Below are 15,264 nucleotides of genomic sequence, written 5' to 3'. Positions count from 1 at the left end.
AATTTGTTCCTTGAGAACAAACACAGTCTGCTGGATATAATGGATTTCAGAGTCCACTTACCTGCTCCCATGAATATCATTATTCACATCACAAGAAATACATCTATTTTTATGTATATTCCCTTTGTAGTTTTTAGCAATACTTAAGACCTAAAGAGACACAACTGGGGCTCATTTCAATAAGTTCTTTCACATATTTGATCCACTCCACATAATTTAATTCACACCTGTGAATCAGTTGATTGATGAGGCCTGCAGATCTATGGGTAGAGCACACCACTGGACCATGAATGCTAAAAGTGTGTGGTCTCACTGTAAGGTGCTGTGATGAAAACCATCCACTAAATGGCTAAATGCCCAAGAAAGATAGTAAAATGAGAGGCTTGATTAATATGCTCTTTTCTGAAAAATCCTTATTTCATTTCAGCAACAGCTTCACCAAAGATAAAGACAGAACAAATATCATTTGTTACACAGAAAATGGGCAATAAATTCAGTTAAAGGACTGTAGTGGGGGTTTTACATTGACAATTGCAAACATAACAACACAAATGATGATTTTTCAAACTATACTGAACTGATTTATTCCCTACCTTCCAGGCTACAGTTGGTTTCATTTCATTTCAGTATGTCACATTTTAGAGCCTCTAAATTTGCTTGAGATTGCTAATTCACTGTGAAAAATCCATAATCTTTATTTACTCTTTCGGTAACATCAAAGGTTGCAAACAGGGGTCAGTTTCAAAAGTCTCCTTGCTTGATGCATTGACAACTATATTGTCAGGAAGTCAACTGACAAATGATCAGCAAAAATTGATATTGTGTAAATGTGTTATAATTTGAAGTTGCCGTTCTGCAGCTGACTCTCAAACCTAAAATTTTGGGGTGTTTTTGAACACACCGAGAGTGAGCAACTTAACACTGCTATAATTACTATGTTTATGTTAGCAATGGATAAAGTGTGTAACATTAACACAATTGCTTGCAACTATGAACCCACAGAGAATAATCACCAAACTCTGCAGTTTCCATCATTCTATAGATCTTTTTTAGCGTCATTCAGCTCATTCTGACTTTTCTCATCAGCTTTGCTTCCATATACAGCAGGAGGTTTGTATTGAAAACCTCCAATAAAGACACTGTACACTACCTTCACAGCACCAAATGAAAGACAGGACAAAATTAGTGATTCACTGGTGAACATAGTGGAGCTTTAAGCTGCTAAAGAGTTACATACATCCTATAGGGTTTCATAGTGACTAGAGCTAAAATGGGAGTGCATGCATAAGATGTACATTAGCCAGGTGGCCAGAAACTCAATTTGAAATAATAAATAAGCAACTGTTTGCTAACATGTTCATGGTAAGGTGATAACATGCCAATATATGTCATGTTTACAGCTCGTTTCTGCTTCCCTCAAGTGGCCGAAACTTTTTTTTAGTGACATATATAAATAAATATGAATAAATGTTCTCTGCCATTGGTTACGTATCTCAACTATTTGTCAAGCACTCATAGCTACACTGAAATGAGCTGACACCTAGGGCTGCAACTAAAGATTATTTTCATTATTGATTAATGTTCTGATTATTTTCTCAATTAATCGATTAATCTTTTTGTCTATACAATGTCAGACAGAAAATAGTGAAAAATGCCTGTTACAACTTCTTAGAGACCAGGGTGACAACCTCAAATGTCTTGTTTTGTCTGATCAACAGAAAAAACCCCATTAATCTTAAGACGTATGGTATTAGCGAAAATGGTTGCTAGTAGTGTAAAATATCATGCTAAAATAGGCAACTCCCCCAGTGGCCCTATGATCAGATCAGTGCAAACCATACCCTCTACACATACAGTGCACTGCACCCACAGGATTATAGCAAGCTAGGAGATCAGAGCAGATAGGTTTCAAAGTTGACACAGTCATCCCTCTAATACTTTCGATAAAATTAAATAGGCCAGATCAGGCTGCATGAGCTGCCAGATCTGCCTTAGTGTACCTTGGCACACTGTACCCAACGCACAACATACCAGTCACCCAGGCAATCAATCTGTCATGCACTTGCTTGCTTGCATGCACTCACACATACACTCAGAACTACACACTTAGAGGGCCTTCAGCAACTGTTTAATTGACTTTACAACTTTTACACAAGCTTTGCACTAAAAGTCCATTAGAGCCATCTATTGGTTAATTTCATTTATCTCATTAATCACTCTACCCGGTAGGCATACAAATTAGACAGCCGTTATTCATCTGCTTATTGCATATACAGGGATGGATTATTGCTCCCACAAAAGCACCAACAAAAGCAATACAACATGTTTTATTTCAGATTTAGAAGTACTTTTTCAGGGAAAGGAATGTTAATGCAGTCCATAGGGTATCAGACTTTCACCTCTTCACACCCCTCTCGAGGATTGGAGGATTTATTCTCAGCTGCAGCCCCTCTGCACTGTGATTGCCATAAATCTGTTACTCTCTCTTTGTTCCTCATGTAAATAAAGAGGAAAAATTTTGCTAGGAAGTGCCGCTGCCTGTTCTCTTACATAAATACAGACATCCACTGCTTTCGATGCACCGGGAAATCCCTGCTCTGTTGTCACTGTGCTCTCTTTCATCACTTTTCACAGCCAAAATACATTTGCTGTGAGTTTTTATGCGTAGAAAATTGCAACCCTTGCTCTATGGCAAAAGTGCTGGGACTGGCAGAATCATGAGCCAGTGGACAAATCAAATAAACTGGTAATGACTTGGTTATTGATCTGTCCTTGATTAGATGATTCAGTGTGGAAAGTGTGAAAACTGATTAAAATGTGTTTTTTTTTTTTTTTTAACAAGATTACAGAAGTTTTCTTTAATACACATATAGACAACAAAAACAAACCCTAACTCCATGTAGACCTACCCCTAGCTCTTAGCCTTTCATCCTACTGGCCTCTTTATGTCAGTGCCACTGTTATTTATGAAGGGACATTGAAACTCCACTACCCCCCCCCCCCCCCCCCCCCCCACACACACACACTCACACACACACACATACAGGCCTATCATTCATCTGTTATCCCTGGATAGGTGCTGATGACATAATTACTCCAATATCCTAATCAGCAGAATCTACAAATTAATTTACTAGTATGTAATTGAAAATTACATAAAATTCAGGCTTGCTATGTGTACCTGTGCCAAGCGTGTCTTTTCTTAAATCTTATTTGTACAAATGTTCCTGACAAAAACATCTTTGAGTGATTACTATCATCCTTCATTCCCAGAGCCCCCTGCCCATGGCCTAAACATGTCGTGTGGTATGAAGAATAAAATGGAAAATCGGTGTAAACTGTTGAAAAACATACAGAGACTGGACAAAATGATCATGAAATGGGACTTAAATGATTATTGAAAATACTTGGTTATGTTAAAATAATTGGTTACTTGGTTGGTTATGTTACTGTAAGTTGCTGCATGCCATGTAGAAATGTTCGTCAAGACTTCTTACAGTATGTCATATATAGCAGTCAGTCATGACTGGCGGTTCGTTTAAACATGTGATCGATATTTATCTTCATCAGTGCTGCTGTTGTGATGATTGATCCTCAGACTGTTTTGGGTTATTAGTAATTTGGTGCTCTGTCATTTCATGATGCATTGACAGCTCTGCTTAGTGGCATTCAGTATGACCCAAATGTGAGGTAGCGTATATGACTGCTGATGAACTATTTATACTTTGTCTACTCATTTCTATAAAAGTTGAGAAACAAATGGCTTCCTTCTGTGTCTGTGTACATAAACACAAACTATTCCTGTTTGTATAAATATCCAATATGTGAGAGTTGTCAAGTATGGTGAAACTTTCTTAGAATTCATATTTACACTATTAGTTACACCAAGCAGGTGTATAGTTTTCAGTGACACCTGTGCAAACTCATGCAGTCCAATACAACACCACTAACTACAGCCTCAAACATTACCACAGTTTAGTCAACACCTGTCTGATACTGTCTATAAAACATGAACATAATCATAACAAACATAATCATTATGTATGATTTTTGTACATCACTTTACATTATACAGGTGTACCTAATAAACTTGTAACTTTGTGCATATCCCTGCCTCTATCTATAATTAACATAGCACATTAACATGCTCATCTTCTAGTTCTGTACATATGCCTGGTGACATAAAGCAACACATTTTAATGCAAAGAGCGGTATATTTGCACTCACATAATCGGATTAGGTAGCAATAGATATTTGCATATATGCTTCAAGCTGACAGTGAGGATGCTGTATCTTAATTTTACACAAGCTCTAGTGTTGTGGGATATATGTCCACTCCAAAACTTGGACCTCATGGTGCTGAGACACTGGTCTTTCCCGGGGAGTTTCCTTTTCTCAGGTGTTTCTCAGCCCCTTGTCTCTTACATGTATTTGCTATATTCTCAACCCTTTGCTGCTTCCAAAATTCATCACCACCGGCTCCCAAGCCACATTTTCCCTCTGCTCTGATGTCACTTTATCCACGACTTCATATTCTCATGCAACCTCATCATTTTGACATGTACATAACAAAATGTGAGGGTCGCTTGCTGATTCATTATGTTATGCAATCCTTAACAGTGAACTCTGTTTAACCTTAACTCTAAACTTTGGTAGGAAAAAAAAATAAGGCAAAGGTCGAGCAAAGTCACCAAATAAACACTAATGACACCCTCTCATAAGACATTCGAAACGTTTCCAGATTTTGAAAACTCTGTTTCTGAGAAATAGCTGTCAGCCTTCAGTTGGGATTTACTAGCGAAACTAGACTGAGTCAGAGGGGAGTTAAGCCATTTCTCAAGTCACAGACAAGCACTCCACAATCTGTTTGTATGCCTGCTTATTTCCTAGTCAATTTGTCTACCTTTTCACCCCTTATCTATCCACCATCCCATCCATCCATCAATCAGTCAATCTTTGTCTGATGGTCTGTCCTACCTGTTATTTCATTTTTAAGAAGCTGTTTGGACTTTAAACACCTGCTGACTCCTTACAGTGAAATGCTTCCTTGTGCACAGAGCAGTAAATTAGATATTACCCTGGAAGCACGCACGCACGCACACACACACACACACACACACACACACACACACACACACACACACACACACACACACACACACACACACTCATGTGTTTTCATCACTTTAGAGGACATTACATTGACTTACATTAATTTCCTGGAGACTTATCCTAACCTTAATCATAACCATCACGTGCCTAACTCTTACCCTTACCTTAACCTCAACATAACCCCAAACTTACCTTAAAGGGGGACCTATTATGCTCATTTCCATCTCTATATTTTTACTCTGGGACTCCACTACAGTGGCTTTGCATGATTCAATGTTCAGAAAACTCCTTATCTTATACTGGCCCTTTATGAAGACCCTCAGTTCAGTCTCTTAACAGGTAGCTTTAGCTCGTGTCTCTTTAAGGCCCCCCTCCCAATGAGCCCACTCTGTTCTGATTGGCCAGCTTTCCAGAATCCTGCCGTGTGTAGCCCTATCAGAGCCATGATAAGTTACCACTAATGCAAACCCAACATTTCCTGCTTTACTGCTTCATATCAAAAGCTTTTAAATGTGAAGAATTTGTAGGAAATTAAACCTGTTCCTCACTGAAATAGCAGAGCTTCATTAGTGGTGCTAAAAACTGGTTAACACAACAAGATATGGAGATATTTGGAGCTTTTTGATCAGCCTCAGTGATGATGATGTTTGATGAAGAGCTGCAGATGACCAGCACACCTCCAACAGGTAAACAGCTTATTTTACTTTGCCATGCTGTGGTATGGAAAAACACTCACAGCGTGCCATCTCGACTTGAGTCATGGCTCAGGGTGACGGCCCCCAAAATAATTGAAAAACACTCTAATGTTAGCATTGTGGAGCAGTGAACTCATGCACTGTGTTTGGAGCAGATGACCATATAAAGAAATCTGTCATGAGCTGACGTCGGCTTGGGCTGAAAGTAGAAAAACACATTGGAAACTGAGCATTCAGAGCAGTCTGGAGCCAGTGCTTTTCACTCACAGGGATAACTTCTACAAATGTTTACCTCAGTATTTTGACACTTTGGCCATGTTTAATATGAACATTTGACATTACATACTGAGCATAAGGAAAAGCATAATAGGTCCCCTTTAACTTTAAACCAAGTCTTCACCCTAAAATTAATGATTTATGTTAAGGGGACTTGCTTTTTTCCCCATATGGGAGGTGAGTCCCCACAACATGACTGTGTAAACAGATTTACTTCCCCACAACATACCTGGACCACACACACACACACACACATACACACACACACAGATTACTATAGCTCAGTAGGTGGCAAGTGTCCCAGAACCCTTCAGCCTAACTAATGGTTCCTATTTGTGTGCTTGTGTGTGTATGTGTGTGTGTGTGTGTTTTCCCCTCCTAGGAAAGTTGTGTGTGGAATGTCAAACACACACACACAGTTAGTCTGGAAACATTGATATGCAATAACTGCCTTGTTAGTGTCACCTAATTAAAGGGGTTTACAGTGCATAGTTACACTGAATCATTTAGTGTTTGTGTCTGTGAGGGAGTGTCTACTTGTAATTGTGAGAGATTTTTACCTGCACACATGCACGCACACCAGTGTTGGGAATAGGTTAAAGATTACTAGTTACCCTGTTAAAAATGTAATAAGTAAGGTAACTATTTTAATTACTTCATCAAAGTAATGTAACTTATTACATTTGATTACATTTTAATTACTTTTCTAACAAATGTTTTAAACTGGACAATAAAGCTGAAAAGTCCAAAAAATTAATTTAAACCAGGCAGTGTAAATCTCACTGTTAACCTCATTTCCAGCACTGAAAGGCATTCTTGTCCGACAACATGGCCGCTCACCTCGATGTGGTCGGCTGGTCGCAGGCATGGCAGACTCAGGTTACTTAGAGCAATGCATTGATTTGATTGGCAGACGAGAGGCGGTGCAAATAAAAACAAGCGAACCAATCAAAAACAACATTCAACATTCTGCCAAAAATAAATGGAGCCTGCCTAGACGTGGAGACAGCTCCTTGTAAGCCATCCCACCCTTGATGGTGTTGCACTTAAATTTGTCCCAAATGCTTTGCTGACCCACGTTGTCCAGAAATATGCCAAAAGAAGGCATTCCTGCATGGCGAAAAGATGCATAGCAACAGAATGAATATTATATTTTACATATAAGCTTTTTACCTAAAATAATATATTTGGATGTAACCCCTTTGTAATCACCAACATTTTGATGAGTAACTGTAATTTAAGTACATAGTCCATACATAGTACATATTTTCTCAGTAAATGTAAAAGATTACAATTACATATATTTTGTGATTTAATTACATAAAACCATTACATGTGACTAGTTACTCCCCATTACTGATGTACACACAGAAAATGTCCATTCCAGTGATGAATTAAGAGTGTTTACACTTTTAACAGATTTTCTATCGCTCTCATATTCCAGGTGAAAATGATACTGATAATCTTCAGTTGCTGCATTTGGCATGAGAGTAGCTTTTCAGCTCATGAAATTTGACTAGGCTCATCTCATCTACTAACAAAAGTCAACGTTGATTTTCAGTAAGCATGAAGAGGATCTTTTCCCAACCCTAACCAAAATAGTTGCAGTTGCTTAACCTTAACCATAAATCCATAAGGGAGACAGATTGGAAAATGCTAGATAGTTATGCAACAGTTATTTTACCACAATCTATTTTGTTGTTTAGGTGTTATATATGGAGTCATGGTGCCTGAAAACACATCATACCTCCATATTAAAGCCAAATTTAAAGATGGAGCTGTCAATCGAACACTTATTTTCAGGCTTGATATTTTGAGATGAGAGGTTTCTACACTGGAAGTGACATATAAAGTAATTAAGAGGTTTTTTTTTTTAGTGACACGCCACCATTTGTGAAAAAGTGATGCTTAAATTTACAGAATGAATAATACCTCTTGGTTTAAAAAAATCATGGTAGTAGATAGATACTGGCCAATTGTTCAAAAAAGTGATAATGCCACTGCAGAATTTATTATACTTAATGATGAAGTTTCTATAATGACGTTTTCCTGCCTAGTGGGTATATTGTTTAGGAAAAGGAACTGTTCACATAGTCTAGCCCAAGCTATAGTGAAGCAATTTATGGAGCAGATGAGGAAGAGCAGGTTTGATCTAAAACCAGAGAAACTCCTGAAATCGCTCAGTGTGGTCAACTCCCTGTGGACTGTTCAATGTGCGTTCACCCCTGGAATATGCCAAATACCAAAAGTGTTATCCAACTTGTCTTTCTTATGGGTGGCTCTGCGTAAATGGCTTCTTCTTGTACAAGCATAATAGAGGTCCAGGATCAAGTCAGAGATTTGACTTTAGATTGATGATGCTGTGTCTTCAAATCCAAAGCCAAGAAATCTTTGGTTAAATTACATTTGGACAGAAAATGTTTCGACCTTTAGTTGGTAATATATTATAAGCAGATGAATCAGATTAAACACATATAGGGCTGCAACTGACGATTATTTCATTATTGATTCATCTACTGATTAATATCAGTCTATTAAATGCCAAAAATTGTGAATAAATGCCCATGACAACTTCCCAGAGACCAAGGTGACATCTTCAAAGGTCTTATTTTGTTCAACCAATAGTCCGAAACCCAAAGGTAATCAGTTTACAATGATACACAACAAAAGAAACCAGCAAATTCAAATATTTGAGAGGTTGGAACTGGGGGATATTTTAGATTTTTTTCACTCTCTTTGCTTGAAAAATCATTGAAACAATTAATCGATCACCAAAATAGCTGCCAATTATTCTTCTGCTGATCAGCTCATCAATTAATCGACTAATAGTTTCAGCTCTTAACACATGTGTGTGACAACTTTTGATGGAGAGAGAGGTTTTTTATTTTGTTTGTTGAAAGGAAAGGAGTCAGATCAATATTGCAGATGTCAGCACAACCTTGGGTTAGCCTAAATCGACTATTGTGTATATGTGTGTGTGGGTTAATCTAAATTTTCCATGTAGTAAGATGTCAAAATGAAGTATAATTCCAAATGGAGTTGTTATTGTTGTTATTGCACCACAGAAAGTCCAATGAAGAGTTTTATATTTCACATTGACTACACTGTACTGTTCTGCACTCTTTCCATGCTGCTGAACTTCTGATGTATGTATACACAGTGGGATGGCGAATACCAACAAAGCATTTGTTTACTTGTATATACCTCAGGGCATGTGCTGCTGGGTATATATTGCCTTCAATCAAACATTTTATCTGTAACCTTGTGTTTAAAAGGGGAGAGAATGCACTCTCATCCTCCTCTGCCTGGAGACACCCTCTGCATACTGTAGATTTCAGCACCATGGACAGAGTCTGCTTGTGCTCTCTCCATGGTCCTTAACTTTGCGTCAGTTTGAAGCAGCTGCTGCGTTTCTCAGACTTTCCAATTTTATGCTTTGTGTGAAAATCACGAACAACAGCTTGTGTCACAAATTGTTTCTCCACTTGAGCTTAATTTGGGCTATTTAACCTAGACTGGCAAAATCAATGCTGAACAGAAAAGAAGAGTTGGTCATGCATTTGAAAGGTTTTAGGTCAGACAAGCAGTAACAAAATTGCTAATTCCTAATACACACAAAAGAGGAAATGAGGATAAACACTAATAATAAGACAAAGTGTCTCCCCCTTCAGTCTCTGTGTAATATGAGGGCCGCTAATGACACCTGGTGAATTGGGCCTCGGAAATCCACATGAACTCGCTTTACTCACGTCTTTAAACTGTGTTGAATCTGTAAATTTAACTGGTTTGTGTTTATAGGTTGGCCTTTTGATGATCACTTGTCACAGTGTGTGTGTGTGTGTGTGTCTTTTCTTTATCACATCTTTATCACCGTCTCTTACACCTGTGCAGACACGGTCCACTGGAGTGCAGAAATCAACAGTTAACAATAGTTCAGAAATAACTTTTTCTGTACCTCGCTTTGGCGCTTGAACTCCCTCTGCACAACGCTGACGACTGGCACATGAAGCGCAAGCGAGACGAACTCCAACTTGACAAACTCGTCCCTGTTCCGTGGAAAGGAGATCATGGCGGAAACCCCCTGCACGACCACAGTGTGACACACGCTCTCCACGAAGGACAGCGGGTCCTCGTTCTCGGTGCTACCCGCGGAAGCGAAGGAGAACGCGGGCAGCTCACCGAGTCCGGACCCAACTGCCATGACGAGCTCCAGGGATAAATTGTAGGGCAGCAATCCGGCCCGGTTCAGAGCTTCGACCGCGAGCAGGATCGAGTCTCGGGGTGCCAACACGCGGTTCTCCCTCGAGGTGTTCTCCTCCCGCTGCCGTGCCTGGCTTTTACTCCTGCTCGCGCCCCGCTGGCTATTGGCGGTGCCTCTAGTCCTGAGGCTTCCATACCCAGGCGCACCGGCACTTGTTTTAACCTGCTTTTCCAACTCCAGCCGTCGCTCCCCGCTCTCTGTCAGACCTTCCTCGGTGTCCCAGTCCTCAGAACCGCTACCGGCGGTGGCGGAGAGCAAACGAGGCTGAACATGCAGAGCCCCGACCCGAACCGTGTGGCCGATCCGTTTCAGGACCTGGCACGGCTGCGGGTGCGAGTGAGCGCACGGCGGGAGAAAGACGAGAGCGCACAGCAGTAAACATAATGGTGGCGAGACCCCGGTGCCTGCTCGAGCTGAGGGGCCATTCATCATCATCATCACCACCATCTTCATCATCTCCGCTCCACAGCTGCACCGGATGCCCCGTCCAACCACAGAACGGCCGAACACCGGGGCCGCTGCGTTGGTCCCCTTCCTGGCCCCCCGAGTGTGGCCCTGGTGCACCAGTCAGACCAGCTGCAGGCCCCGCTCCAGCTCCGGCTCCGGCTCCAGCTCGCGGCAAAGTTGTGTGTTTCTCCACTGACACAGACAACAGGCTGCTGAGGTGCGCGATTAGGCACGAGCCACGCACAAGCAAAAAATGACCCCCAAAAGTGCTGTTTTTCATCTCAAAAGATTTTCATCATTCAAGCCTTTTGATTACAGGTCGTGGGATCAAACGTTAAAATTTTACACCACATATCCCACTCGCAGAAAAAAAAAATGCAGCAGAGTGTGTAGGCAAGCCAAGAGGAGGAAATGTCGAAAAAAAAAAAAAAAAACAGGCTAATGCGCATCAAACACATTCCAAAACAGTGAAATCCACCACTGGAAACATCTTATGGCTTGATGGCTTCGAAGGAAAATTATCCCATTATCATCCAGAGCGCAGGAGCCAAGACAACATTACTTCGTCCCGGCACTCAGGTGAAGAAAAAAAATGTTTTTCCCCCCCCCTTGTTAAACACCCGAGTAGAAGCTTTCCAGAGCGCGCGCGCTGCTTGGCTCGAGTCAACCGCTGTACTGACAATTGTGCCGGCGAGACCTCCGGCACGCGAGCGTGGTCTTCTGCGCACGTTCCAATGAGATTTAACCCCGTCTTTACTTTACCTCCACCCCTCACCCGTCAATACTGTCAGGGGGATAAAGGATCGAAATGAGTAAGTTGCGTAACACAAAATAAACAAGGACACAAACAAATACAAAATATAATATATAGATTTATTATAATTCAAATTTAATATTATTTTCAGATTCACGGCAAAGTTTTAACCTAGATTGTATACATTAGCAAGATGTTTAGAATTGCATTTACTCTCTCAACACCATCTGGATAAGATGTGTTCATAATGTGTTCAGCCCCTTATTACTCCCTTTTGTGCAGTAGATTTACTGTTTATGACAGCAATAAGATGTCTACAGCTAAGTTAATAACAAGGTTTTGTTTTGTGAATAGTGTAAGCAGAATCAATCTCACACCTTAAATAATGGTTTTAAACACACTCCTTGATTTTGTTACATCATATCAACCTACTAATGCCATATTTTAGTACACTGTTGATGTTTTAAAGCTCAATACAATTCACAATATTCTCTCAAAAAAATCAGCAATGAGCTAGAAGAAACTTTTTTTTTTTATCATTTAGGGGTGCTGATGGTGTCCTTAAAGACTTTCATTCTGCTCATCTATAGGTTTCAAAACATCTTAATCTCTTCTTTTATGCATAATCCAAACATATCAAAAACTTTCCAGTGTACAACTAATTGATTATAAATTATAGACAAATTTGTGAGAGATTATTGTAGATATGGCTTGCACTGGGTGTGTGTGTGTGTGTGTGTGTGTGTACATGCAGCCAATTTAGACAAAACCAGACAGTCAACTGCTCTTAATACGATTGTTTTATTTAATCATATCTAAGGACACCCCAATTAGATCATTAACAGCTGCTGAAGGAGCGAATGTTTAACTGATGCTGTGGTAACCCACAGGTCAGAGGTCACCATTGACCCAATCAGCAGCCTCAATTTAAATAGCGACCCAGATTAATGATTGGTTAATGGTCTTATCTAGATTAATGATTGGCTAATGGTCTGGCTTGAAATGAAAGGCACGCCTACCGGGATATTGGACGATCAATGACCCTGATCGATCTGATACAGCATGACCTCAAAGGATGGGACAGGAAGGAGAGGAGGGAGAGAGACGGAGAGAAGAGATTTTGACAGGAGAGGAGGAAGAGGAGGAGGAGGTGAACAATGGGGACAGGAACAGAGGGAGGGGGGAGAGAGAAGCTGAGGTGACAGAGAGGGGAGAGGAGCATAAGATGTAAAGATGGAAGGGGGGGGGGGGGCTGATGGGAGGAGAAAAATAGAGATGAGAGTGGGGCAACAGAGAGGAGGAGCAGATGGGGAAAAGGACATAAAAGGAAGAGTGGAGGAACAAGAATAGGTAAATGAAGATAGAATGTGTGGAATGAAGCTGCTTTGGCTACAGCCGCTGGAAAGATTCAATGGTATTACAAATACAAGAGAAAGATATTTTATTGAAGAAGATGAAACAAAAACAAAAGGAGCAAAACTGAGAAGAAGACTCAAGGTGAGATTAAAGAGTGAATCTTTGAAAGAGCCATTATAGTAGTTGTTGCACCAAAAAGCAATTCCATTTTTTTTTTGCTATTCCATTTTGCACTGTGTTGGAATGGGATATCAGAGAGTCAAATGCTGCATTGGGGCTTTAAACAGGCCTCATACAGTAGTCAGTGTTAATTCTAATTCCAGCTTGTGATGAAAAGACAGTTTAATCACACAAATGTCGAAGATTACCTCTGCCATTTGAACTGAGCTCAGCAGCAGCCTTTAAAATGTATTTTCACCAGAATTGTTCTAGCTGTGTCTCAATGGGCTGCTCCATTGTGCTGACACCTCCACCAGAGGAAATACTTTTTAGGGACTGTACAAAAATGTATGGAGGGAATTGGGGAGGGGGTTGTAACTAAGCAAGGAAGGTTCTTTAATTTTTTTCTTACTCCATATTTATATTTTATTTATGCCACCCCTTGTGGTATTTACTATGTAAAAAAGAGAAATAATAATTACATCAAAAAGATGACCTTTGTGTTACAAGGTTGCACTTGGCCATATGCAAACAACAAGTCCTGTCTCTGTATCAGAGCTTTATTTTCCTTATCAAAATCAAGTTGTAACTGATAGGACCAATATGTCAGTTTTTAAAACAAAATACATGTGTATTCTATTAGTTATTAGTGAATGAATGTTATCTTTTAAAAAGAGAGCATGTAAATATTTCAGCAGCTTACAGTGGCCCTCAGCATTGGTCAAAATTGAAGTCACATTGTCAAAACTTCACACAGTCAGCGAAACAGAACTCTGTGTGGACCAAAATGTGATTCATTTTTCATTGCTTTCACACAAAATGCATTCAGTGACTACATTTTCCAAAATCCATGAACTCCTGTTTTTAGTCTTGTTACCAGACAAAAGGGAGCAGCTTTGGAATGATTTTGTTTGGAAACATGGATCAAGGAAGACCAGTTGGTGGGGAAAGAAGAGTGGCAGGGAGAAGGAGAATGCGTGGAGGACAAAGGAGAGGAACGCCAAGAGCAGTGGTCTCTGATGAGATAAAGGCCTCAGTTATTGACTATGTTGTAAACCATGATCTCTCTTTGAGAGAGGCCGGTTTAAGGGTGCAAACAAATCTGCAGCGTTCAACAGTTGCATCAATAGTACAAATTTTCCAGCAAAACAACAGGTAAGATGTGCATCCTTCAATGATAACTGAACTACATGTTATAGTACAGTGTAGTAAGTTTATATTTTTACATGTACTGACATTTTGAAATATATTGATTGTTTGTGTATTACAGCAGGATCCAAAGGTTGCCTCCAACAGACGGGGGAGGCAGAATATTTTCAGATGCGTAGGAAATTGCCATCGTTGACATGGTAATTGGCAACAATGCAATAAAACTATTTGGGACAGAGTGCTGGCAGACAATATCACTTTTGGAAATGTGAATACGGTCAGCACAATGGCACTTGCCAGAGTCCTAGAGAAACATAAAATAAGAATGAAGCAGTTGTACACTGTACTCTTTGAGAGAAATGGTGAATGTGTGAAAACTCCGGTATCAATATGTCCAGGTAAGATGTCTATTCAATAAGGGTACATTCACAGCTATGCATAATGTATGATTTATTGTATTTTAGAGAGTAATGGTGATGAAAGCCATGCAAACTGCACATACAGTGTGTGCAGCACAGTGCAATGATGGTTTACTGTTACACAAACCTCTCATTGGCCCCTGCAATACAGACAGGCTAATTTCTTTTCGGTATGACCTACATAATCGACTTGTGCCAGCGGAGGAGAGAGGAGTAAGAAACTCCCCTACCTTCGTTGTTATGTGGGATAATGTGACATTCCACCACTCTGCTGTTGGTTTGCTGGATGTCAGTACTATTCCAGCCTTTTTTGCTCTGCATGGAGGTGGAAGGTTTATGACCACCATCCACATGACCAGATGTCCTTATTGGATGCCATCAATGCAGGGTGTGCAGACACTTCTGAAGACTGCCAGGGTTGGTTTAGACATTGCAGTGTTTTTTTTTTCGTTTTTTGTTTGTTTTTTGTTTCAACTTTTTATTTTTCACAAATTACTATATGCAAAGATTTAGAAAAAATAAAGGATATTGAAGCAAATTGCTGCATTTCTAATTCATTCTTGTTACATATACTTTAGTACACTCAATAAAGTGAAAAGTGTTATTCTATAATGAAATACTGATTTAGGTGAAAAA

General features: G+C 40.0%; 1 protein-coding gene and 1 long non-coding RNA gene across 2 annotated transcripts in view; one reads left to right on the top strand and one right to left on the bottom strand.

Annotated features, from left to right (window-relative positions):
• The window catches only part of grin3a (glutamate receptor, ionotropic, N-methyl-D-aspartate 3A), a 54,567-nt gene extending 43,378 nt beyond the window's left edge, over positions 1–11,189 (bottom strand). Inside the window, exon 1 of the mRNA XM_042394247.1 lies at positions 10,039–11,189. Within this exon, the coding sequence (XP_042250181.1) occupies positions 10,039–10,800 (762 nt within the window). The 5' untranslated portion in view covers positions 10,801–11,189. The remainder of the gene's footprint in view (positions 1–10,038) is intronic.
• Positions 11,190–12,874: 1,685 nt separating this feature from the next.
• On the top strand, positions 12,875–15,058 carry LOC121886035. Its single transcript, XR_006092663.1, has 3 exons — positions 12,875–13,042; positions 13,929–14,215; positions 14,331–15,058. It is a non-coding gene; the product is annotated as an uncharacterized LOC121886035 (long non-coding RNA).
• The last annotated feature ends 206 nt before the right edge of the window (positions 15,059–15,264 follow it).

This window comes from Thunnus maccoyii, chromosome 19 (genome assembly GCF_910596095.1).
Source record: "Thunnus maccoyii chromosome 19, fThuMac1.1, whole genome shotgun sequence".
Lineage (NCBI taxonomy): Eukaryota > Metazoa > Chordata > Actinopteri > Scombriformes > Scombridae > Thunnus > Thunnus maccoyii.
Note: the sequence above shows the minus strand (reverse complement) of the source record. Positions and strands in the feature narration are given on the sequence as shown.